Below are 26781 nucleotides of genomic sequence, written 5' to 3'. Positions count from 1 at the left end.
TGAGGTGGAACAGTTTAATCACACAGTAACTACAAACGCATTTTGTCAACTTAAAAACACAAACTTTGAGTGAACCAATCTGTGTGCTGTGTAATAGGAAAATCACAAATTTAAAGGAATGACACAGCAACTTCCAATAAAAATTCTCTTCTCCCTGGATGAAGGCTTTTCTCCTCCTTGTCTTTCCTCTATGCCAGAAGATGACATGTGACTGCCCCCTGGTGGTCACTTCTCTATCAGTGAGTCCAGCTGCTCCTGCAGGGAGGCCAGCTGTTGGAGCAGAAAATAGAGGGCGTGATTGATGCCCAGCAGCACCGTGGTGTAATTGGAGGGTAAGTGGATGATGATTAACATGTCTTTTCACATTAATTTGCTGCAGTCATTTGTCAATACAAACAACGACCCTAGACAGTGGGTGGCCACTATGCCATAGCTACAAAAAGGACTCCCCTGGTAGCTGCTGTCAAATTAAATTGCGCTTGATTGGTTTTCAACTTTGCTATTAGGCATGAAAAATGTTGGGTTGAAAAAGAATAGCAAACACAACACCATCCGCCGACATGATATTTGACATTCATTCAAGAGAAATTCATGCAAAGTGCTGAAGGCTGTAGAAAGCTCACAGTGAGCACTGATCCTTGGCTTTTACAAAAAGGTTCTTACCTGCTCCATCTCCCGCTCCTCCTGCTGAATAATCTCATCCAACAAGGCTTGGAAACGGTTCTGTAAGAGCAGAGAGGCAAACAAGGTTTGTTTGAGTCGACATGCTGAGCCTCATTAAATTGTGATGGCTTTAAATGTGTGTCGGCCTGGGCTGCTCGTGTCAGTATCTCCTCTCTGACAGAAAGGCCACTTGGAATGCCAGTCAGAGGCAGCTGACCTTTTCCATGTGACTGTGATAATAACGACTGGAGATGGGGCTCTGACGGTCCCAAAACACTGAGCAATGAGAGCGTTAAATGGCAACGTAGGAAGGGTCGTGTCTGCTCATGTTTCACTTATTGTAAATTCTCCACTAAAGAGTGCTGGGCATAAGAATGAACTTTCAGCTCCTTTTTTGTGCATGGAAAAACCTACAGAGAAAAAGGCTAGCAGCAGAGATGCAAGATTCTGGGTTTTAAAATAACCATTTAAAAAAATAATGTCCTCCAACAATGTGTGAAATCAGCTGTTATTTAGGTTTCCCGCCACCTTTGAGAGAATTTATGCTGCATGAACAATTTTGCCTCCAAGCTCATCTGCATGTTCTTGTTTACGTCTCTGTACATGCAGACCTAGTTTTTGGATGAACAGGTGAAAAAAGTGTGAGTGTTTTCAGTGCTTACTTTGAGGGCCTGGTTTTCCACTTTCATGATGAGCTCCTCCTGCTGTTTCTTGCGGGCACGAGTTTCCTGAAGCTTGGCCTTAATGTTGTTGATCTGCACCTGGTACTCCATAACTGCAGGACACAGTGGGAGGTTCATGTGTGAGGGCTGTCATAAAAACACTTATGTGCTGCAAAGAGGAGGCAAAAAAGGTTGGAGGGCGAAGATGATGTGACATAATTTGAGACACTACACTTGCCACGGGGACAAGATATGCAGCTTAGCTTGCTGAACCATAAGGATGCTTCCAGTTCAGTTTGACAAATTATCCATAATGGGAACAATCAGTTGACTTAAAAGGACACGAATCAGCAGGATGCAGTTCTATAAAGACACAACTAAATCAGTCTGCTTTGTGCACCACACAGAGTTCTCATCAAATCCACCATGTCTCACAGAAACCCGTGGCTCCACCACCAATCAACCATCTTATAACTAATTGTATCCATTCACCGTTTTCCCCTGGCTCCAAATTCTGACAAAGCTGTTGTAATGCAAACTATCTAACAATAAGGAGGCCATGTGAATCCATTCATTCAACTTTTACAGCTATGCATGGATGCCATCATCATGCATGGCCTGGCTCCAACATATTGAGAAGGGCTCCGCCAAGATGCTACAGTTGAGCTGGCCAGCAGTGCTGCCTGACTGACAGTTCTATGTATCTAGCTAAGGAGGTATTGTGCTGTCAAACTGGACAGCTCCCTGAGCCTCCTGCTGAGCCACAACACCTGTCAGACTGGTTAGTTGAAGAGGAGAGCTGAGAGCTGTCAGAATGAGCATCTCTGTGGGTGAGGGCGCAGCACGTGTATTTAAGTAAGGCTATTTATTTGAATGTGTGTGATGAGCTAGAAAATTCCACTTCGATTAAAAGTTCAGACACCTTGCTCAGGTTATTTTTGACCTCTACTTCGACAAGTATCTCTGGGCAGCCAAGCCCACTTTCTTGGCTGTGACTGCTGCAACTGAAAAATGAACAACTGTTGGTATACAGAGGAAGTCGGCTAAGAGAAAGAGAATTATCTCTGTGGTGTAAACTGCAAGCACGGCATGAAAGATTGCATAATTCTAATGCGGCACTTACTTCACATCCACCTGGGTGCACACACACACACACACTCTCTTTACTGCATAATGTATAAAGAATCACATATAATAATCACATCTATCTCTCCTGTGTTTAGTTGTTAAGTTGTTTTCATAAAATAAAAAAAATAAAAAATCTGATTAGGGATGCTGGTGAGATTTTTAACAACAAAATGTAATTTATATCAGTTGGACTGCAGCTAGTGATGATTTTATTTATGAGTTAATGCAGCAATGAAAACTATATACGATGACTTGTATATAGTTTTCTGCCTCATACCTATCTGGTTGTTTCTATCACTTTCATTCTGTGCAGAATCGGACTCATTAAGTTTGTCCTGGAGCTGCTGGACCAGATCATCCTCTGTGTCCATGATATTCAGGTCCTCATCTTCATGCCGGTCCCCTTCGTCCTCCTCGTCCTCACTTGAACTGCTGATGTCATTGAAGATCTCCCTCAGTTCATCATGCTGGACTGGTGATGCAGAAAGCACATTAGCGTTAGAAACGCAAACACAAAGATGGAAACAGCGAGATTTTAGAGCACTTGCTCTGGGATTAATCTAGGTCACAGAGCCAACAGTCTACTGGAGCTTTAAAACTGGGCTTATATGACAGGAAGGAATAAATGTGGAGTCCAAACAACCAGCCTGCTCTTCTCTTACATGGCAAAAATAACTCTGCTCCAACACTTGGCAGTACAGTAGAAGTCACTCAAGCATGAACCACTAGATAGTTTAGCCACATACCTCAAGGTATGGGAAGGAATGAAAGGAGGAAATAAAATGAAATGAGGTAAAAAGGTTAGGGAAATGTTTTGTTCATAATTGCTTGTTACAGCAGCACTAATTTGTTCATGACTGTTTTATGGACAATCTGATTAGCTTTATGGATAGATCATTTCGTATGCATGTGTAGGGCTGTTCGATATAACGATATATATCGGATGACGATATAAAAACATCTATCGTTTCATTTTACGCTATCGTTTGTTTCGTGGTGTCGCAAAATAAACTGTTTACGGCAATATTTTTTCATCGTTTTGATGTTACTGTAGTGGCTATATTCATTTCTTAAAGTTCTCTCTTTCTCTTAAGCTGGGCAGACACTGTGCGATTTTTTTCAGTCGCGTTATTCAGCTCCTGCTCAAACTGTACGATTGACTTGCAGGGGTTAGAAGTTGGTAGGTCATGATGCAGGGTGTCACACTATACAGCCGATGCTGTGATGCGACCCGAGTGCTCACACTGTGCGTCCATAAAAATGAAGGTTATAACAGAAAATCTGACGCTCACTCTCCCTCTCCGTCTTTCACTCACACAAACACGCACAGCACCACCATCAACTTTGCTAAATTGCTAATGAAAAACATTGATCAGGCAGCTGTGATTGAGCAGCAATGTCCATCCAACTATTTTCATGGTTGTTGTGGTTATGATCATTTTGTGAGGCCATAGTTCTACAAGTTGTGCCTTCATCATCGCTTGTGTCCAGATCACACGCTGCACTGCTGTGCTACTCCGTCTTTTTCACCAACATTTATGTGTTTGCGCGTGCACAGTGTGAGCAGCTACGGCGACACCCTCACGACGGTCGTGAGGATTTCAAAGAGGTTTGAAATCCTCACGACCAAGCGATTGATGATCGGGAGCTGGTCGTGAGGTGTTAATCGCTTCTCGTTATCCCACGTATACTACACGATGCACGATGAAGGGCCAAAATCGGGGCGATCACTAAAACGGTCGCACGACTGAAAAATCGGCTCAAAATGGGCCAAAAATCGCACAGTGTGAGCCCAGCTTTATATTTAATATAACCACACCACGAACGATTTTATGCGTTGTCGTTAGCAACAACGACAGTAAAACCATCGCGTGTCCGCTTGTTTATTTTCCACATAAACCTTTCACAATAAAGCTCAAGATCCTGTTGAGACTTTTCAAAATAAACCGAATCACGTGAAAGAGTATGCAGTGTTTACGAATGGGAAGCAAAAAAGAGCCGCCAGGTGCTAAAAAACAAACAAACCTTAGACTCAAACGTTAGAACAGGCTTTTCCCCGCAGCACGCTGTGTAATAAATACTCACAAAGAAAACGGCGGCCGTTACAACTTATGTCTAAAAATGTATAATTTCATGCATCGGTTAAAACACTCGACTCCAGGTACACGAGCTGGAAACACTTCACGCAAGTCGAGCTGCCCGAGATTCACAGAATTTACAGAAACTGTTACATTTTTGTGATTTATATCATTATCGGGACGATACATGTCTTATATCGGGATATGAGATTTTGGTCATATTGCACAGCCCTATGCATGTGTACATATGTCTCTTCCAGAGTAAAGAAAAGTTTAGGAATTGCATCCTAATTACACGATGTGTTCACTAGTATTCTGAGTCTTAATGATTCAGATAACCATTTTTAAATGTTCATCCCAATTATAATGCTATTATTAAAAAACCTAAATCAATCAAGCTTTATTGCGCGTGTTCATATAGGTCAGCTAAAAGGCCTGGGTAGCAGAACATGTTCTCTTTTTTAGCTGAATTGAGAAGCTGGCTGAGCATTATAACAGAGTGTACCACATCTTATTTCACACGACTTTTTAAAATTAAGTTTTATTTACCAGAGGACCCATGACCCATCTTGTGTCCTGAGGTCCCAGGTGAGGAATCCAGGTTGGCCAGAGAGCTGTGTTGATCTGCTTCCTTGGACTCATCCTCTGCGATAACCTCCCATCCTGATAACTAGGTTAAGGGTTGGCACACCTTCTGCAGATTCCTTTAACCTTCAGAGGGCCTAAACTAAAGTAAAAGACTTGTGGTCTTTTGAATAATCCTACTTCAAAAAAAGACCTGAAGGGTCAAATTAGATGCAGAGAAACTGTCTCAGTTTTAACATTCATTAGTGCCATGTTTATCTCCCCAGCTGTATGCAAGCACTAAAATTAAAATAAGAATCTTTGCTTCACTGTGACCAACTAAGCAATGATAATCATCAGTCCATCTCAATTAACACACAGCAAGCAGCCACTCAAGGCAGCCTCGCTATGCTCTTATTCTGTCAGGCAAGTTTAGGGTTTCATTAAAGCACTAATAGCTTCCTCACACAGTGCATATCTCTCGCAAAGGCATCAGGGAAAGTCAAATCAGGTGAACCATGTAACCATGCAGGAGTCAGGAAAGCCACTTGGGCCTAACTTCAACATATTTTACATGGTAAATTAAACAGAGATTATGTTTGACCTAAAAGACAAAGAGTGGTAATTATGTGACGCTTCTGAAAAACTGACTAGATTTCACGTTACAAGTAATGGCCAGCTGATTCTGCCTTACTCTGAAGTACTTTTAAAGATGTAATACACACTATTGTTTTGATGGTTTATATACACCATAGGTGTCAAACTCTGGCCCGCGGGCCAAATCTGGCCCGCAGCCTAATTACATTTGGCCCGCAAAGCCATGCCAAATTACTATTAGAGCTGGCCTACTGGTATTATACAGCTAATATATATATTGTTTAGTATTAAGCTTTGCTTGTTCCATATTCAGTTTTTCAGCAAAATGTGTTTGAGTCCATAAGAAAAGATTAATTCTTATATCTGGAGGAATAAATATATTTCAATAAATATTAACGTTAGCCCGCGACTTTGTTCCAGTTTTGAATTTTGGCCCACTGTGTATTTGAGTTTGACACCCCTGATATACACCGTTACTATTGTCCTAAGATGGACGTGCAGAATGTTTAGGTGTCAAAAAGGATACGGACGCTGACAGCGTCAGCATCTGTGCTCAGCAATCTCTTCACTTCCTTTTCCACATCAGGAGATTCAATGTACTGCAAGAGACAGACAGATCGAGTTACTTGTAGTATTAGCTGCATCTCTCTTGCCTTACCTTACACACACACACACACACACACACACACACACACACACACACACACACACACACACACACACACACACACACCAAGGTAGCAGCTGGCCACATGCCAGGAAGTACATTAGCGATTAAAAACAGAAGGGGCCAAATCAATATGGCTCAGCTCTGCACCTTCAGGAAGATTTATTCAGAAGACAAAGTAGACAAAGTGTAGTGCTCCAGCTCCACTCGCTTTCACTTTGATCAAAGCAATAGTGAAATAGCTTTTTTGCATGCCTTTGGGGGAAACTAAGATGGAAAGGCTTTATTTATATGTAAATCTTAGTTTTCACTTTTACCATAGTTCCTGTTTTATGAAATGTAAATGTCTTGTTGGAAGAGAGCCTAGGAAAAAGATGGATCATCAAACGAGATGCTAAGGAGATGGATGGGACACGGGAGGGGATTGCTGTAGGGAAAATGAAAAATGTCAGAACCTTTTTTTTCGCAGTCTTCCGAAATCTCCTCTTGCGCGTGTTCTTCAGAGGGCAGGTGACTAAAGAGCAAAACAATGGGATTAGCGAAGCCAAAAATCAGTCCACTACCCAAGGAGGGGACATTATGTTTCCTGAACTGCTGATATGCCAAGTTTTCAATATAAACAAGTCAAAAAGCTGCTGTCTGTATATAATTACTTACTGCCGTGATTCCAAACAAATTTCTTGTCCTTGTCTTTATCCTTCTTTTTGGTCTTGGGGTCAGTGCCAGTTGGCTCTTCCAAAGGGGGGTAAAGGTCTCCATCTAGTGTACACACGAGCATCTAACCCGTGGATGGGAAAAATGAATGCAAAATACCATGCTGATTAATCTGTACTGCACTGCACTGTAACTGGGGAAAATAAATTTACATAACACGTATCTAAAATCCAAAATGTACTTTTATTTTAAACCAATAAAATAATGGAAAACTGTAAAAATTATTTATTTCCAGTCTCTTGCTTACCTGGCAGACATCTGCGGTCTTGTAAAACGTCTTCTTGTCCACCGTTTTGAGTGACTCAATCATGCAGGGGAGATCAACCAGTTTGCAGGCCAAAGGAACACGGTCTACTCTAACTATGCCATGACGGCCATCAGCTACAAATAAGAGGGACAAATGACTGTTAAGGGGACATGTGGGTGACAATTCTTTAACTAGATCCATTAGTATGCTACAATCATTGTTACATTTAAATAACAAAAAGAATGAAACTGGTATAGAAATATGTACAACGTTCAAAATTCTGGACCCAACTGTAAATGAATAACAAGACAGGGAGACAGCGTTAATTAAACCAGTGCCAAGATTGTGAGCAGCTTACGGTGCAACTCAATGGTGAGTCTGTCCTTCATGTTCATACTGCTAGACTGTGCAATCCTTCTTACTGTTGAGGCATACTCCTGCAAAAGAAAGAAAAATGAAGCCAGATCATATTGGTGGTGATAAAACTGAATTTCCATCAAACAATGAATTTCTGCAAGTGCAAAAGTCTCACCGAAGGAAGCCTGAGGACAAACTGGCTCTCCAGCTCATAAGGGGCATCCTCCTTACTCTTGGAACCGACCTTCCCAACTAAAATCAAAACACATCACCATAATGAAAGTGTTAAAATATGTCTTGCTTGCTATATGCTGACAAACTACAAAGTTTGTCATTCTACTTTAACATTAAAATATACAGTACATTATGGAACTCATTTTTCCTATTTTGAAGTAAGAAGTAATATAGTATCTAATATCTTAATCTCTGGCTCTCTTCCACTGTCTTTTTTTCACAGTGTCAGATGGACGCCACTCCTGAAGCCTGATTCTGCTGGAGGTTTCTTCCTGTTAAAAAGGAGTTTTTCCTTTGTCTTCTCACTGAATGCTTACTCATAGCATTCCGTTTGATTGCTGTGGGTTTCTCTGTATTATTGTAGGGTCTTTACCTTACAATATAAAACTCCTTGAGGCAACTGTTGTTGTGATTTGGCGCTATACAAATGAAAGTCAGTTCAATTGAATCATTGGCTGGACGGACTCGTCTGTGGACCATTTAAAGCATTTTCAGTACCTTAGCTGGGCATTTTCTCTTACATACATTATATCTCAGGGGCAAAAACTACACTCCACCACATTTTTTGACAGCTTTAATTACTGATCACTTTATAGTCTTTCATGTTCTTCCCGTGGAAAGAAATCTCCAAGTTTGGTGATTTTATATGCATTATTTTACTTTGAGTGTTCTTTGTTTTGCTTTTTTTTAAACTTGTGGAAAATTGTCTTTAATGGTGTGAGGTTTTCACTGGGCAGCAACACTAGAAATACACACTAGTGTACAAACACTCGTATATAAACACTAACTACTATCTTAAGTACCTACAACAGTAAAGTTTATTTCAGTGCTGACAAAAAAGGAAATTATAATGTAATAAGCTAAAAATGTAAATAGCCAAACCATTTTTATTTCTCACAGTGCATAAATGCAAACCAACAAACGTTATTATTAGTTCAATATAACATTTAGTTTATTATATTATACTATGAATGAATAAATGAACGAAAAAATAACTAACGTTCCAACCAAATGTACTCTGAATCTCTTTTCAAATTCTATCACGAATGTCTTTACATCAAAAGTAAAACACAGATAATTACAGCTAATTAAGGTTACTTGTGCATCTTACATTAATGACGTCTACCACACTGTGGAACAATAACACTATAGGAGATTATACACAATGTTCAAAAGACAGGAACGATAAACGCTAATTTGCGAACACAGTTGTTAAAATTTGCCACCGACAACATGTTTTGTTTCATCATCACCATTATTGTTACTATCATTGAGTTATATCAGCTTCATCTTAATAACCGACAACGAAAAGTGTTTCCTTACCTCGCAAAAGTGGAGGCTACGAGGCTAACAGCTAGTTATCTTTAGCATAAGGATAAGGGCAGAGGATTTTAACGTACCTTTCAGTTTAGATGTCATCGTCGTTTAGAAGTTTAGATGGTGCAGCTGTATAAATATATTTCAATGCTAAACACGCATAAACATGACGATTCTGACTGACAAAAACGAGACTTCTTAGCTACACAGTGATAGCATAATCACGAGCAAAAACAAGAGTGTTGCTTAGGGCTTTGCCACTTTCAATACTTCCTCGGAAATTTGTGTTTTCTTAATCTTGGCTGTACAACTCGTATGTCTGAGCATTAAATTACAAATTATAGGCATATTTCAGTTAATAATTAAGTAATTATAATATATATGTGTGCATATTTTTGCACTGCCATGTTATTAAATAAGGACTAACAGTGAAAGTTAGTTAGTTTGTTTTTCAGCGCATGACAGTAAAATATAAAAATTCCGATAATTTGGAACGTCCCACGCGACCATCTGTATCACGAGACTTGTCAATCGTACTTTTAAAAAAACAAAAAAATAACGAATATTCTTTATCCAATATAGTTAAATGTATCTATAAATATTTAAAATTATTATTTGATGTTCGTATCGTTACGCTAAATGGTCTGTCAGTAAAAGAGTAGGAAGGAAGTAGGAAAGAGGAAATACCACAGGAAATATGCGGCTATTTTTTATTTAAAGTTATTCTATTAAGAATTAAACTGTAATTAAACCGTAATCTAAAATAAACGCTAAGTTCGTTATTATATTTGGTTTACTATTATTATTATTTTTATTTTTTTTTAATACGACACAAATCGATAGCCTAAAGGACTGTTGGACTCACTTCCCGGTAAACACGCTATCGTCAAATATTTCATAATAAAAGATTTCGGGGAAAACTATCAGCGCTAATAAGAAGCAAACTTCCAAGAAAACTGCCAGATAGACATTTTTATTTATCTAGAAGGTTTTCTTTTTGCGGTATTAAATTTTTCCACTGGCGTTGATTTTAGCCATCCACGGTACGGTGGTGTGCTTTTAATTTGAAACCTAAAATTACACTTTCTGGAAAAATTACTTTTCCCTTCCGGGCCGGAATTGGTTTCTCTTTTGCTGTCGTCTTTCTGTTGTCCACTCCCCTTCGTTTATGAATAATATTTGCACAAGTTTATTTTTTACCTTCGGCGACGTTGCAGCATTTGGCCGCCGAAAGCCGAAATGGTGTTTAAAGTGACTGTCAGCAGTGCCCGGAGGGCAACAAGGACGCTGTGGCTGCTCGCGCTAGTAAGCCTGCCTGTTTGCATCAGTGTTTGCCGAGCATCATCACCTCAGGAAGACAGTGCCATGGAGAACATCGTTACTGAGAAAAAGGCTGAGGAGAGCCACAGACAAGACAGCGCTGACCTGCTGATCTTTATCCTGCTCCTCACCCTCACCATCCTGACCATCTGGTTGTTCAAACATCGGCGGTTCAGGTTTCTCCACGAAACCGGGCTGGCAATGATTTATGGTAAGATGGTCCATCGTGACAGAGAGACGTCATCCGAGCTGTTACACTCATTGTGTCCTAATAGTTAGATTTTGAACAGACGAATGTCAACACCAGGCTTGATAAGTTCGCCCCTTTTAACACATTTATGCTGCAGGACTGTTCCGGTTTATGTTGTGATTGAGCAAGCGTAATTTAACGACAGTGGACGCCTCTTTTACACTGCTTAATCTTAGAAATTACATCTCAGCACCTAAGCAGTTTCGACAAATACTGTCTTATGAATCCTACTGAATTTTAGTTCTTAAATAACTTGTTTTTGCTTTTTCGTGCAAGTCACAAGTGATTATTTGGACAAATGCCAATCATGAGTGTGTAACTGGACTTTGCTTCCACTTCTGTATATTGAATTTCAGGAGTATTGTTAGAAATCTTCCAACCTGTAGAAGAGGAAGTGGTCGTGCCACCGTAGAATCATTTACATTTTGCCTCACAACCCAGCTGCTTCACATCTAACAGATAATTAATAACTTCTGCTTGGCTGTGCAGAGCTTTTAGAGTCTAGACATTCACAAATTACTCATTTTTAGTTTTTATGAAGGCTCCATAGGGCGGATAGTAACATTATGCTATTATTTTTGCTGTGACATTACTGTCTACTACATGGTTACCAAACCATGCATTACTACCAATAGTAACAGATGTTTGATCTGAGCATTTTAGGTCAAGATCAGATCACAAATCCAAAATTTGATCAAAATAGCTGGAAAGATGATTGTCATCCTGCCTCCATTTTCTCTCCATGAGATATTTAAAGAGTCGGTGATAAAGAAGGGACGGAAAATCACTACAGATATAAATCCCATCTTTTATAAAGAATATGAGTCCTCTGGAAAAAAGGTACAGGATACCAGACATGTTGTGATTTTTGTGTTATTTTGTGTGACATATTCCCCTCGGTTGTCCAAGACAAATTTCTCCCACTGGAGACAATATGGCCTAATCTAATCTAAACTAATTGAAATTCTAATTTGCTGGTACAGTATCTGATAGGGTAATTTATTTTCACATGGATGTGTTAAGACTTTAATTTGAGATCCAGAGCTGTTAGGTACGTGTGTGATGTTCAGAGTAGACCTTTGTTTAAAAATATTTTTTTGTACAAATGAATCCCACTGAAACATTTAATACCATCTGTAGTATCAGGTAGCCTGAAACTACACTCGCCATCCGTTTCTGTGGCGACGTGCCATAAACTGTTAAAAATCCTGTATTAATCAACTCTTCTCTCTCTCTCCTGTTTTTTTTTTTTTTGTCTTTCGTTTTTATGAATTTTTCCCCAGGCTTAATTGTTGGAGTGATTTTGCGTTATGGCATCATTCATGTTCCTCTGGATGTTGGCAACATCACCTTGAATTGCCAGGTCAATGCCAGCCCTGCCACTCTGCTGGTCAATGTAAGCGGCAAGTTCTACGAGTACACATTGAAAGGGGAGATCAGTGGCAACGACATGAAGGATAATGAGATGCTGCGCAAGGTATACTGTGTCGTGTTATTATTTGAATTTGATGTCTACATACAAGCAGTTGTGTTACAGAGATGGGTAATTATTTTCCTAAGGGACTATGTAAAACTGGGACTGTTGTGGAGGACGGTGCCAGTAAATTGAACTCAGTATTAATTTTATCTGTGTATAAGTTATTGGTACAGCCCTCCACAAGAGTCCCAGTTTCTCCTGTATCCCCTTGAGAAGCTTCATTGCCCACCCCTGAGCTGGAGCAATCAGATGATTTAATCATCAGCAAAGACATAATTATCAGTTATTTTACACTGAAATGATAGCAGATGTTTAAATCTGCAAGCACCGATGATCAAAACCAGCTACCCTTCTGATATTTTAAATACAACATAACTAACCAATGCAAGAGAGAAATCATAGGTTAATTTGTAATGGGATTAAATGGTGGTTTTAGTTTTTTGTAAGCTGAATGATTTGTATTTCTCTTTATGTAATACAAATTCTTTATTATCAATATTAAGTAGCTATTTCAATTTTAAAACAATAGCTCTACATCTAGATCAAATCAGTTTGAAGACTATTAAACAGGGCCTGAAATGTTCTGTTAAAATAACTGGCAGAATGCCTTTATTAGTGATACAGAATGTAAAAGAAACCATAAAAGTACTTGTTTTACGGTTGTCATGTGCTGGGGTGTGTTTGTCACTTTGTACTTTGTCAGTTAAACAGCTGCACAATTACATACAAGCAGTATTCTTGACGCTATTCTAACCACCAAACAAGTAAACAATCTGCTGAACAGGTTTAATCTATTTAAGTCATAATCTCATGCTCAGAAATTGAGGATTGTTTTCCAAACATGAATACATCTAATCCATTGTCAGAGATTGAATCCACATACTGATTTTAATGTAGCACTGCTCTAGATTTAGCATCTAAAAATGGCATTAGCCTTAGTGTGTGTATATGTATGTGGCTAGAAGCTGTCCTCGTTCTGTAACATGCCATTTTACTATTATAGTAGTTTTTTTGTTTATTGTCCTGGAAGCTGTGTCATGATGCCCCATATGGGTCATTTTTGATTAACTGATATTTTAGTCAATCCAAAAATGCAACAGCATAGAAAGAAATATTAATGAAAACAACTTGTTAATTTTCTTTTGATGCAGATCTGTAATTTTGTTCTGTGTTTTGTATAACTCAGGTGACCTTTGACCCTGAAGTGTTCTTCAATATTCTTCTACCGCCTATCATCTTCCATGCTGGCTACAGCTTAAAAAGGGTACAGTATATCATATAAAAAGTCAACATTTATTAAATACATATTTTCAGTATGTATTTGGCTCTTAATTAAATAACTTCATGTCCATTTGTGGTCTCTTTATAGACCGCAGGGGTTTACGTATTCATCAAGATGAATAATTTATTTTATAGTATTTATGCATTTGATTGCTGATCTGGTAACTCTTCTGTCTTTCAGAGACATTTTTTTCGGAACATGGGATCCATCCTGGCTTACGCCTTTCTCGGGACAGTCATTTCCTGTTTTATTATTGGGTAAGAGACTTAATTTGCAATTATTACAAAAAATATTTTATTATTAAAAAAAAAAGCAAAAACATGAAAGCCATTCATCCTTGTGATTTTACAACCCTTGTGCAACTATGCACATTTAAAGTTATTGTTGTTTATGATGATGGACAAAACCACCTGCTCTTCCTTTTCTTCCATCAGGTTGCTGATGTATGGCTGTGTGACGCTAATGAAGCAGGTGGGCCAGCTGAATGGAGACTTTTTCTTCACGGATTGCCTGTTTTTTGGGGCCATTGTCTCTGCCACAGACCCTGGTACATATGATTTTTCTCAGATTTAAAAGTTTTCTTCTACTAACTCAAAGCACATTGTTACATATATTAACTAAAGTAGTGTGCAAAAGGCCTTTCTACCACCACACCGCATCCAGTAAAAGTGACATTTTCAGCTGAATGTTTTTATGTTTGTTCAGCACCTTGAGACTGAGCCATGAATAAGTAAAGTAAAAAATGTATGTAATTCAAAGAATGAACCGGTTTTGTGTCGACATTACTTAACAAGGAGTCCACATACTGTTATTCAAAGCCTCATAAGAAATGGTAGGGGAATAGAGATAAAAGTTGAGGCATGCCAACTGGACTGAAATCATTACCAAAAAAGTCTTATTGGGTGATGAATTCAGATTTGAATTTTTTTAAGTTGTAGCCATTGTCAGTCTGTATGGAGGAGGTCAGGAGAGAGGTGCAAAAGTGAGTGAGTCTGATCTGTCTGATTGGCCAGGACTTAATTTTTCAGCATAACATGGATCACAAGCACACTGCCAGTGCTGTACAAGCATACTTGGATAGAAAAACTCACAATAGAACACTGTCATGGATTAACCTCCCCAGAGCCAGAACCTCAACATTATTGAGGCAGTGTGGCATCATCTTTTCAGAGAATTGAACAAAATCAGCCAACATCCAAAAGAAGAGCTTTAAATATCCTTCAGGAAACCTGGAGAAGTATTCTTGAAGACTGTTTAGAGAAAAGAAAGAAGGCTTTGCCTAAGAGAGTTCAAGCTTTAAATAATAAAGTTGGTCTTACCAATTAAAGCTCATTAAAATTGTACAAAATCTGTTTTTTCCCTTATATACCATATTTCCATGTATGTTTGTAGATGTTGCAATAAATTGCTGCACCCATATTCCAAGCAAAATGTAAAGAAATAAAGGTGGCTCAAGACTTTTGCACAACATTGTATAGCAGCGTTTGGAAGTGAATTTTGACGTATGTTCTCTGTGCCTCACAGTGACAGTCCTGGCCATCTTTAATGAGCTGCAGGTGGACGTGGATCTCTACGCATTACTGTTTGGAGAGAGTGTGCTTAACGATGCCGTGGCCGTGGTTCTGTCCTCGTAAGTTGTCTCCCTTTTTTTTCTTTTTTCGTTTCTTTTTTTGTTGATGGACCTGTGACCTTTTACTAACCTGGTATCAGCTCCCAATAACACCTTGTTAAATGTGAAACAGGTTTGTTAAACTAACACTTGACTTGGTTTTTGACCCCCGCCACATGGAACTGCTGTAATTTCCACAGAATTGTAAATTTAAAGCGCAGGCAGACTGGAGGGGCCCGGCCCTGTGGAGACACTCAGACCGGCCCGTTGAACGGGTGCACTAAGTAGAGCATGGCATTGTGTGCTTTTGCAGTGCCTTGAGATAAACATGACAAATCACTGGCCATTTGTTTTTAAGACTCTGGCTATTCAACCAGAGATGCAGAACATTGCATTATTTATTCTTTTTTTTCTGTTATTGGTTAAATGTTTTTGATGTTATGAGTCAGCTAAGAGCACATTCCTATTTTCTTTGAAGATACTGTGGGAGCCAAGGGAAAGGCAGAAAGCCAGAATGCTTATAGACAAAATGCCTGGTGATTTGTTCTGCGAGTGTGGGGGCTGTGAAGAGAGAGGGTGAACAAATGTTATTTTACTGCGACACTTGGTTCAAATAGCTATTTATTATACAGCTATTTATTCAAAGATCTGAATCTCTTATTTGGAAATAAACGTTTGCCAAGTTCAGCACATTTGAGCACAAAACTACTTCAGCATAATGTTAAAAAATATATATGTGTATATTAGGGGTGCAATGATACTCATATCGATATTGAACCGTTCGATACAGTGCTTTCGGTTCGGTACGCATATGTATCGAACAATACAAAATTTGTAATTTATTTTATCAACTTTCCTTCTGACGATGCTGTCTGTGTTGAGCGCTCAGTGAATCTGCGTTCGACTACTCCGCCTAGGCTGCACTGTCGAGCGCAGATCCACTGAGCGCTCAACACAGACAGCATCGTCAGAAGGAAGAGCGCAGGGCAAGCTAGCAAGACAGAAGTTAAGCTCTCCTTGCAACATGGCAAAATGAACCTCCCCCACCCTCATTCAGATCTGGCGTTTGGAATTATTTTGGTTTTCGTATGACCCTGAAGGTAAGCGCGTCATGGACTAAAGTAAAACAGTATGTTGGATGTGCCACGCAATGCTCAATTACATGGGTGGGAACTAGTGTGTTAGCACAGTTAGCTCGTTAACGTGTTGGCCGTCTAGCCCCATGCACGGGGCGATCAGGGGTAGCTCATTAACGGAGATTTGCCGTGTCGTAGCGTTAAGGTCATTTCAACGAGATTAACGCTGACAGCACTAGTGGGAACACAACGAATATGACTGCACGTTTACGCTGACATCATCCTAGTGCAAAGACAAGTGGAAGCAGACAAAAGCAACAAGCATGCATGCTACAAACTTTACCCGAGTCATTTAGACAGCCGTTAGCACATGATTCTCCTTATGGGGACCTGATATGTTTAATATTGTGGCGAGCTCAGACAAGGTGGAGACGGAGGTGTCGTTTGGTCTTGCTTCCCGTGAGCTAGCCAGGGAGCACAGCCGTTTATTGACATCTGCAGAAGAACACTGCCGCTAGCTAACTGCTCAGCGTGGCAAGCGCACAGCAACAACAACAACACACAGGGCGCCCTCTGACCCCGGAAGGACACCGTCGCAGCGAGAGGGCGTCACCCGTTACTATGGCAACACAAACAAAACATAACTGTACAAACAGAACCCCGAACAGCCCTGACCCGCTACATAGCCCCCACCTAAGGGGTCAGTCGTCCCCGACGACCCGATTACCCCACACAAAGTCCTGCAAATGTCCAGGTGCCTTCTTTTGGCGCACCGGCCGGTCACGACCGGCGGGGGAAAAGTCACTCGGGTCAGAACATGGGGTGCTACCATCATCCCACTTCTGACACGATTGTGGCGAGCTCAGACAAGGAGGAGACGGAGGTGTCGTTTGGTCTTGCTTCCCGTGAGCTAGCCAGGGAGCACAGCCGTTTATTGACATCTGCAGAAGAACACTGCCGCTAGCTAACTGCTCAGCGCGGCAACCGCACAGCAACAACAACAACACACAGGGCGCCCTCTGACCCCGGAAGGACACACCGTCGCAGCGAGAGGGCGTCACCCGTCACTATGGCAACATAAACAAAACATAACTGTACAAACAGAACCCCGAACAGCCCTGCCCCGCTACAATATGCTGCTGAGAATATAGCCCAGAAGAAGCGTATAGTATAGCTTTTATTTTGGAAATAGACATTTCTCTGTAATAAACTCTCTTTTCCAAAGATGAGTGATTCCTCAATCAGATACAGGGCTCGCAAAATCGCTAGCCCGACGTCCTGGGGCTAGCGATTTTTCCAGTCGGGCTACCAAAATCTATCTCTGCCCTGCCCGTCGGGCTATCATAGGAAGGAAAAATATATGTCAATGCTTTTGCATTCTTTCGGAAATGTAGCTGGGTAATTATGTCATTGGCATTGATGAGCCACTGTCAATATGTGACATATTGAAATCGCGTTTGAATTTGCGCTTGTTTTTTGCTTTCACTTTGCAATCGCGCGAACTGTGTATAGAGAGCGACAGCATTGATTGGTGAGTGATGATAATTTGCGCACCAATTCCTCTGACATCGTCTTATCAATCGTTAGCTTACTATGCAAACATGACAAGTGAAATCTCCCGCAGCAAGCTTAAACATGTGAGAGGTTGATCGCCTTTTATATGGACGCAAACGCGCGTTGCAACTTCTTATCTGGTGTGCGTCTTTTATTTTGACAGCGAATGCGGACCACTTATGTGCACCTGTGTAAATAACATAATGTTCTGCCGGGTGTGTTGTTGGTTTTCTCTCGATTTCTGAGTCGACAAGCGCCTTTGTTACTGGGACCAGTCATTTTAAGAAAGGCCCCCATTAGAACCCATGAGAAATGCAAGAAATGCATTGCTCAGTCTGCAATATGTTTCCCAGAACAAACACCAATTGCAAATAACATACTAAAAACAAACCTGAAAATCTGTTTAGAACAGCGTACTATGTTGCAAAGAGTGAACTACCACTGGCACAATTTAGCAGTCTTTGCAAACTTCAAAAAGCAAATGGACTCGATCTTGGTTCCACTTGCCTCTTACCCGTGACTTCAGTGGAAATTTCAAATTCAGGATCTGACACAGACTGATCCATGTCCTACACAGTTCTTACAAGTTCATAGAAATTTCTGTTCAATTAGAACCAAGTATTTGAGTTGATGATTGTAATTTTTATACAATGTTGTAATTTGTTTTTCAACAATTTTTTGATTAATGTTTTGTTTCCTTTACAATATTATACTTTAATGTATAATATTGTAAAGGAAACAAAACATCAATCAAAAAATTGCTCTCTTTTTTTATTCGGGCTACTTACATTTATTTTGGGCTACCAAAAACTGAAGAGTCCCTGCCCGAAGGGCTACCAGGGATTTTGAAATTTTGAGAGCCCTGAGAGATATTTATTTTTTTAATTACTTTTGTTTCAGCAACATTAAATTTAAATTTACACTACCCTGTGTTGTGGTGACTAATGCAGGCATTAACTTGTATATGGTACACTTATAAATATTTGCCCTGCCATTGCATAAATACTTACCATTAAATGTTTGTATTTTGTGTTCATATCAGCTCTATAGTAGCATATCAACCAGAAGGAGACAACAGCCACACCTTTGAGGTTATGGCGATGTTGAAGTCTTTTGGGATTTTCCTGGGAGTTTTCAGCGGCTCATTTGCACTAGGAGTCGCCACTGGAATCGTCACCGCTCTCATATCTTTTTTCGTTTGTTTGGTTGTAGCATTTATTTAGATAAGTTACATGTTGTTGTAGCAGTGCTTAAACAGCAAACAGACTCTTAATGAGCATACGCACATGTGCCATAAATATCAAGAAACTCCTAATAGTGTATTTCATTCAAACCAAGTACATAAAAAGTGCAATCAAATTCAGTTCCAAAATACAAAAAGGGACATGAAGGTTCTTTCAATTTATTTTGGCATTTTAAACTCAACCTGTAAAGTTTTTGTTCAGACCGGACCTTTGTCCTTTGGAATAAAGCATCAATATTTTATCACTTCATTCTGTTTGTTCCCTTGCTAAAGTTAGCGTATGAATTTTGTGTCACAGCCAAAGACTTGTTTTATAAGGTCACAGTCACCATTAACCAAAGAAATTTATTCTCGTGTCCATTTTATTAAGGACATAAAGGGGAAGATTTAACTACACCAAAGCCTTAGTGTTAGCTGGCCAGCATCTATGTCATTTTTTTTACATTCTGAGCGGGGCTACATGAATGTTTTTGTGATAGTCTACGTCAGGGTAGGGGAACTCCAGACCTCAAGGGCCAGTGTCCTGCAGGTTTTAGATATCACCCTGGGTCAACACACCTGAATCAAATGACTAGTTCATTACCAGGCCTCTGGGAGGAGGAATTTAGCCATTTAAATCAGCTGTGTTGGCTCAAGGAGACAGCCTGCAGGACACCGGCCCTCGAGGCCTGGAGTTCTCCACCCCGGTCTACATGTTTTCAATTCTAAAATGGTTAGCTTCTTAACACTGAAACATTATCATCAGTATCTCAGTTATACCATGCACTAAATTAGTTTGTGTGAAATACTATATGAAAATGTAGAATAAATGCAAAAAAAGCTGATTAAAATGATTGTGTAACGTTATTCTGACATTAACCTCATTAGAAGCCAACAGTTTCAGACTTCAAATGGAAAGCAGAACTTTATTGGTTCTCTTATTTGTTTTTTTTAATGTCTTAGAATTGAATTATTTGTAAAAAGGTCAACATGAATGGATTTAGCAATATCTGAGTATGTCGTTAAATTCTTTGACTGTGGTGTCCACGTGACTAAATTTACCAAGCTGCGAGACTTCCAGCTGTTGGAAACAGCTCTGTTCTTTCTCATGTCATGGAGCACATTCTTACTGGCTGAGGCTTGTGGTTTCACAGGTAACACACACACAGATCCACACATTCTACGTGTATGGCATACTGTAATTACCAGAATATCAAAAACAAAAAATGAGATTAGTAATTTAGATAATACCGTAATAGTAATTGTGTCCAGCTGGAAGCTTTATGCATCAGAGCATATAGAAATCAGTGCGTATTGATCCCATCTTTATTCTGTGTGTCTCCGTCCCCCTTTGGTGTGCTACAGGTGTGGTAGCAGTACTCTTCTGTGGAATCACTCAGGCCCATTACACCTACAACAATCTGTCTCCTGAGTCTCAGGACAGAACCAAACAGGTCACTACTTATTCAGTTCTTTTTTTAGATGCTTTAAGTATTGCGTTTTCCTTGTTTTGTTTTGTTTTATGGTGAAGTAGGGTGATGGAGACTCAAAATTAAACAAAAACTGCAGATTGCTTTATCAGTTATCTGCTATTGTAGGTTTGTTGAACAGGTAAAGACACAAAAATCAAAACTTTTCTATGTCTTTATAACATAGCGAATAAAAAAGCGGCATTTTAAGTTTAATTACAATCACAGTCATGCAATCCAAGTTTAACAGCATTTATTGGAAACTCTAGCTTTTTCTTTTATTGTATACATCTATCTATACTTGGATATCAGCTGTCATGTAAAGCATGCTGTTTCTTTTCTTTTGCAGCTGTTTGAACTTTTAAATTTCCTGGCAGAGAACTTCATTTTCTCCTACATGGGATTGACCCTTTTCACGTTCCAAAACCATGTCTTCAATCCGATGTTCATCGTTGGAGCTTTTGTATCTTTTTACATGGCCCTGCCAAGTTCACATAAGCCATGTTAATCCTTGGCTTGAAGCATTATCTACAGCAGTGGGAGACAGATGGAAAGGTGACCATGCAAGGAGTAGCGAGAGTGCAGGCAGATGAGTTTATATAGCATCACAGTGGACAAGACAGGTGAAGAAGAGAGTGTAGGCAGGGTGGAGTGGCTGGAGACTAGCGTCCAGGGTGATTTGAGACAGAAGGATAGACCGATCTCAGAGGAGGTTAATGGATGAAGTGAAGGAGGACATGCAGAGGGTTGGTATAACAGAAGAAAATGCTAGGGATAGGGTAAGATTGAGGCAGATGATTCACTCCCTAAAGGGAACAAAAGAAGTTTATTACAACTAACCACCAAGTAGTAAATAGGCAGGAGACAGCACACCTCATTTGCTTTTGTCCTTAACCATGTTCTTACCCAGGTAGCATTATTCATAGGAAGAGCCGCTAACATTTACCCTCTCTCCTTCCTTCTTAATCTGGGACGACGCAACAAGATCAGATCCAACTTCCAGCACATGATGATGTTTGCAGGTTAGTGGTGTACGGATAAGGATGTTTATTATGTGCCGTCTTAAGCAAAGCGCTTTCCTTTATTAACAGAGTGAAATATAACCAACAGAGATGCTTATTATCTCATCTTGTATACAACATTCTCCATGCTCTGCTTTTTAGGCCTGCGAGGTGCAATGACCTTTGCACTGTCCATCAGGGACACTGCAACATATGCTCGTCAGATGATGTTTTCCACCACTCTGCTCGTGGTCTTCTTCACTGTATGGATTTGTGGGGGTGGTACCACTCAGATGCTGTCCTGCCAGCGCATACGGTATGCCTATCCTTCCTCTGCAAAGTCCAGACTGGATTTGCAGTTAGCATTTGTTTTAACAGTGGGGAAATTTCACAAATAAGTCTGATGCTTGTCTATAAATATTTTGACTTTATGATGCCGGGTGTTTAACTCATCTAGTTATCCTGTCAGGCAAGTATTCGAACAATTATTGAACGTCTTGAAGAATGTGCTGCTCTGTCTTGTCTTTTTTTAATAAGCAGATTTCCTGCTGGTGAACTTGTAAAACGGGGGAAACATGCTTCACAGCACTGTTCTGCTCTGACAGCTTACGACTGCAGCTGATTTACACGTGTTTCTTTTTCTTTAACAGTGTGGGAGTGGACTCGGATCAAGATAACTCTGTGAGTGTGGCACTTATAAACGTGTTGTAGTTATGTAATTGGTGGAAAGTAACTGTAAAGGAAACCAAGACACCTAAACAGTGTTGTCTGTCTTTGTCCAGATGAGTGTTGGTGAAGGTTCAGAGAGAAGGAGCACCAAACAAGAAAGTGCCTGGCTTTTCAGAATTTGGTACAACTTCGACCACAAGTATCCTTTGCTTAATTAGTGTTATTAATATCAAGAAATAATTTTCAAATAAACCATACATGTAGTGTTTTGAATATGTGATAACTCATTAATGACTTCACTTCAACTTACCAGCAGCAGAGGGAGCCCCACTTACAGACTTAACTTCACATTAGGTCATCTTTTGGCTCTGAAATATGAAGGTCAGACTGTTCTATGCATTTAAAATAAATTACCTTATGAAATTACTTTAATTTGGAACATTTTCTTCTGAGGACTGGGATTCATTAAGCATTCATCACACCGTACCAGGAGCTTTCTTTTTGTGTCTAATAGCGGTCTTTTAGTGCTTATTTCACGCGCATTATGTCCTTGACTCGAGCCTCCCTCCAGCTACCTGAAGCCCATCCTGACTCACAGCGGCCCCCCTCTCACAGCCACGCTGCCTCCCTGCTGCGGCCCCCTCGCTCGCTTCCTCACCAGCCCTCAGGCCTTTGAGGTCAGACGCTGGTTTATACAAGAGCTATTTCTGACTGAACTGTGTTGTTTTTTTGTTTTTTTTTAATCCCATATTACCAGATGGAAAACGGTCATGAATCAACGGTTCAGTTTTCATTTTCAATTTTCATTGTCTCATTGGATGGATAAGGAAACACAAAGCATGGGACAAAATTATAATTGTATTGGTTGAACACAATTTCATCCAATAGCTATGGAGTGCTAAAGTCACATCCTTTTTTCCCCAAATTTGTTGTGTTTCTTTGAACAATTTGTGTTTCTTCTTCCTGCAGAACGAATGCCAGCTGAAGGATGACGACTCTGACCTCATCCTGAGAGACGGTGACATCAGCCTGACATATGGCGACATCACAGTCAGTACAGACGCCAGTGGCGCCCACACTAGCGGCGGCCCGGCCTTTGCTGGCGCTGCCACCTCTGATGACTTGGACAGAGAGTTAGCATACGGAGATCACGAGCTGGTGATGAGAGGCACGCGCCTGGTGCTGCCCATGGACGACTCGGAGCCGCCCTTCACAGAGCCCCACCACCGCATGCGGATGTGAAAGTAGTCTTTGAATACAGACCCAGACAACCGTCCGACGCACCCTGACCCGAGCCATTGAGCAAAAGACCAGTACCTGAGTCTCCTCCTATCACCTCTCTCTGCTTTTTTTCCCTTTTCTCTAGCACTTTTGTTCCATCCTTCTTGCCACATTTTCTCACATATTCTATGGGGCAAATCATCGTCTCTACCTCATTGTCTTTCTGCTTATTTCCACACCTTTCTGCCATTACTGTAATATAGTCATATTTATTTGCAGTTTTTTTCTTCATAAATCAGTTTTAAATCATTTCAGCTTAAATTTCTGTGTCACCTTACTGTAGCATTGCACAGAGATCTAGCAGCATGTGTCAGTGTGTAAATGCAACCACTAGCTAACTTGTCGGTGTAAAGTATATCCCAAGAGTACTATAACTTTTATATGCATGCTGAGGATGCTAGTTGTTTTCTTAGTTTGGGAGATTGAGGGCTTTTGTGTTGAATGTTGCTGCCTTCTCTCTGTGGGTCAGAGGCAAGCTGACCCAGTGGACAACGTTACTGTAAATTTGGTTACAATCAAGTGCCTGGGAATTGTAGTTTTTGGCAGCCCAGTACTGGATTAGTTCTGTTAAGCAGAGCTGATTCAATATGGTCAGTCATTCACTTTTCCATTGTTAAAAAAAAAAGATAAAAAAATGCTCAACATAAAACAAAGACCTCTGTCCATAAGGTAGCAATATACTTAGTGCGTGTTTGGGCTGTCAGTCTGTGTGCTATTTGCTTGTAAATAGTGTGTAACAATGTGATGCCAGTGTTGCAGTGTAACCAGGCAGTGAACATGTGGATCTCTCCCAATGACCTTTGACTGTGACATAGAGGGAGACTTTACACCTTATTTTAGAGGCTGCTGTCGTTCATGGCAGGACGAAGGGCTGTTGTTTCGAGATCCAAATGAGATGAGGCGAGAACGCTTAGTGCCATTTCTGTCCTGCATTTTTACATTTTATGAAATCTGAATGCAGATGACCTTAAAGTGTTTTGTATTCTTTTTGCAACAGAGGTTTGTGAGCTGAATCACCTTTTTCATATCCATTTTCTAGTCTATATTTTCTCATTCAATGAACCTGAACAACACATCTAGATACATGAATCTGAGACTAAATTATCTGCTACAGTGGTATTAAGAGCGTACAACTGATATTGTGCTTAATGAGAACTATCTATCTGCTTTTGGTAGGGCTGCGAACAGCAATTCATTCATCTGCCAGCAGTTGTTTAATAAATTATTTGGTGTAAAAAAATTTTTAAAAAAATGAGAGTAGTGAACAATGCGCATCAGAGTTGCACAGACCTTAAAGAGTGTTTCAGGAAAAAATATGATTTAGGTAAATTTTTTATTCATGAAGATCAATGTGATGTGAGTTGCCCATTTTTTTTGAATAATGAGCCGTAAAGATTAAAGATATCTGCCTTCTGTCAAATATAACCAAACACAATTCTAGTCTTGTGGTGTCCAAAACATCGAGAAACACAGAAATGCTCCTTTTACATCATTACTTGAAATTAAATCTACAAACTGTCTTTGAGCTGTTTAATTTAGGATGTATTTTAATTAAACTACATCCAGGCACGAGCCTCTAGTAACAGGTAAATGCACTCCTCCTTTAGTTAAGTACATGAAACTGTCCACAATGCAGTTTTCTTTTTTAAAGCTGGTCATGATTTCCAGAAAGAGACGTGCTTCTGAGTTTTGAGCAGTTTAGTTTCATTATATAAGAGAGAAGGTGCACCTCTCTAAATCTGGGCTACTGACACCCCAAAAAGTCGAGGTGTCACTACAAGCCAGAAGAAAAACTATAATTATTTGATTTTTTTTTTTTTTTTTTGGACAAATTACATCTTTCTACTTATTTCATTTGTGGTTTTTTTTGTCTGATTATCTGATTAAAAATGTAACGCAAGTCTTCAGAATCTGTAGATAACATTACCTTTGTTCAACAGCACGACTTAGATCATTCATTTGGTATTAAAATGAATGCGGTACAATTATTTTATTTACTGGCAGAACAGTTAATCAATCAACCGTTGCAGCTGTGAATTTATCGATTGTGTTGTATGAAATTATTTTCAAAAGACAAGCCCACAGGATTAATCAGTCCGTCCACATGTCAGCAGATATTTTCAGTGGCACTGTGGTAGTTTGTTATTATGCAGACTGCCAGAACAGAGCAACAATAGCTGTTTAAATGCTGGATGTTTCTGTCTGCTGTACACAGTAGAGTTTTTGATGTGTAATGGTTGACCATGAACACAGAGGCACATAAAGAGAAACATGCAGTGTATCAAAGGTACTCCTGGCCGGATGTGTTACATTTGACTTTGTAGCCTTGTGTCAGTGTTCGCTGTTGGGGCTATTTCAGTGCGTGGACAAGAAGAACGGAAGGTGTCGTCAGCTCCTTTGGGTGCGGAGTACAGCAGCTGTTAATGTGAGTTTAACAGGAAGTGTTGATAGCACATCACCGTGGCAACACTGTGTTGATGCAGACTGAAGCTAGACAACATTTGGTGACTTGAAGCAATCATGGCGTTTTTTCTTTTTCTTTTTCTTTTTTTCTCAAAGTTGTTGTTTTGGCCTCCTAGTGATCCAAAGAGAAAAAAATACTGTGTGTATGCAAAATGGATCTTTGAGGAGGATGATGTGGTTAAAGAGTGAGAAGAAGGGGTGACTGGGGGGCTTGTTAGGCTCTTGTTGTTGAGCGTTCATGTGTTGGGATGATACGGAGGTACAAGGAAGAGAAGGCATGCTAGATATCGCTTTTCCTTCCACAGTTATCTTCTGCTGTGCAGGAACTTCTTATTTCTTCTTTTTTTATCAGTTATGTCTCTAAACTCCACATTTTCTAATATATGATTTGTTGATCTCACAGTTTTGTTTTGTTTTGTTTTTTATATGTGTAAGTGTGTTTCTGAATATTTTTTTTTTTCTGAAAAAGGGACACAGTGAATAAAAAAGAATGATTTGCACTTATTACAAATGTTGCGCTGTTCTATTCTGTTTATTTTTTTCTACTCTTGTTTTTATCTTAGTTACTTTTATATTACTTACACTGAAAGGTTGTGGGATTTGCAAATTCATGTCAGTGAATTCATCTTAAGTTGTTTTCTGTGCTACTTTATGAAGGAATATTCCCACATTGCTCCATCTTATTGCTTCGCCATTCAGGTACTTTGTGTGTAAGTTGCTGCTTGAATGCCGTTGCCATGACTTGTGCACAGGCATGATTCATTTATCCTCTGCTGTTATGGACTCTTTGGCGTAGTGGGAACCAAAAGTGAAAAATTATACAAGGAATATTGTGATCCACTGTTCTTTGAGACATTAAAAGATGTGAAATCTGCAAAAA

At 39.8% G+C, this 26781-nt stretch overlaps 2 protein-coding genes across 2 annotated transcripts; one reads left to right on the top strand and one right to left on the bottom strand.

Annotated features, from left to right (window-relative positions):
* Positions 1 to 9502, bottom strand: taf7 (TAF7 RNA polymerase II, TATA box binding protein (TBP)-associated factor). Its single transcript, XM_080901777.1, has 12 exons — positions 9312 to 9502; positions 7853 to 7929; positions 7679 to 7757; positions 7321 to 7454; positions 7017 to 7137; positions 6815 to 6873; positions 6219 to 6291; positions 5081 to 5194; positions 2731 to 2925; positions 1326 to 1438; positions 664 to 723; positions 1 to 270 (listed from the first exon to the last, which is right to left on the bottom strand). Exons 1-12 carry the CDS (start codon positions 9328 to 9330, stop codon positions 226 to 228), a joined length of 1089 nt encoding a protein of 362 aa, XP_080757903.1. The 5' UTR covers positions 9331 to 9502; the 3' UTR covers positions 1 to 225.
* Positions 9503 to 10347: 845 nt separating this feature from the next.
* On the top strand, positions 10348 to 26781 carry slc9a6a (solute carrier family 9 member A6a). The gene is made up of 16 exons (XM_080901560.1): positions 10348 to 10759; positions 12082 to 12275; positions 13462 to 13539; positions 13738 to 13814; positions 13992 to 14104; positions 15082 to 15187; positions 18839 to 18980; positions 20067 to 20172; positions 20384 to 20472; positions 20837 to 20950; positions 21398 to 21509; positions 21651 to 21804; positions 22139 to 22169; positions 22271 to 22356; positions 22729 to 22834; positions 23127 to 26781. The coding sequence occupies exons 1-16, from the start codon at positions 10468 to 10470 to the stop codon at positions 23397 to 23399; spliced, it is 2073 nt and encodes a 690-aa protein (XP_080757686.1). The 5' UTR covers positions 10348 to 10467; the 3' UTR covers positions 23400 to 26781.

The sequence above is a fragment of the Rhamphochromis sp. 'chilingali' genome (assembly GCF_963969265.1).
Source record: "Rhamphochromis sp. 'chilingali' genome assembly, chromosome: 13".
NCBI classification, from domain to species: Eukaryota; Metazoa; Chordata; class Actinopteri; order Cichliformes; family Cichlidae; genus Rhamphochromis; species Rhamphochromis sp. 'chilingali'.
The sequence above is the reverse complement of the archived record's forward strand: the minus strand, read 5'-3'. Positions and strand labels throughout refer to the sequence as shown.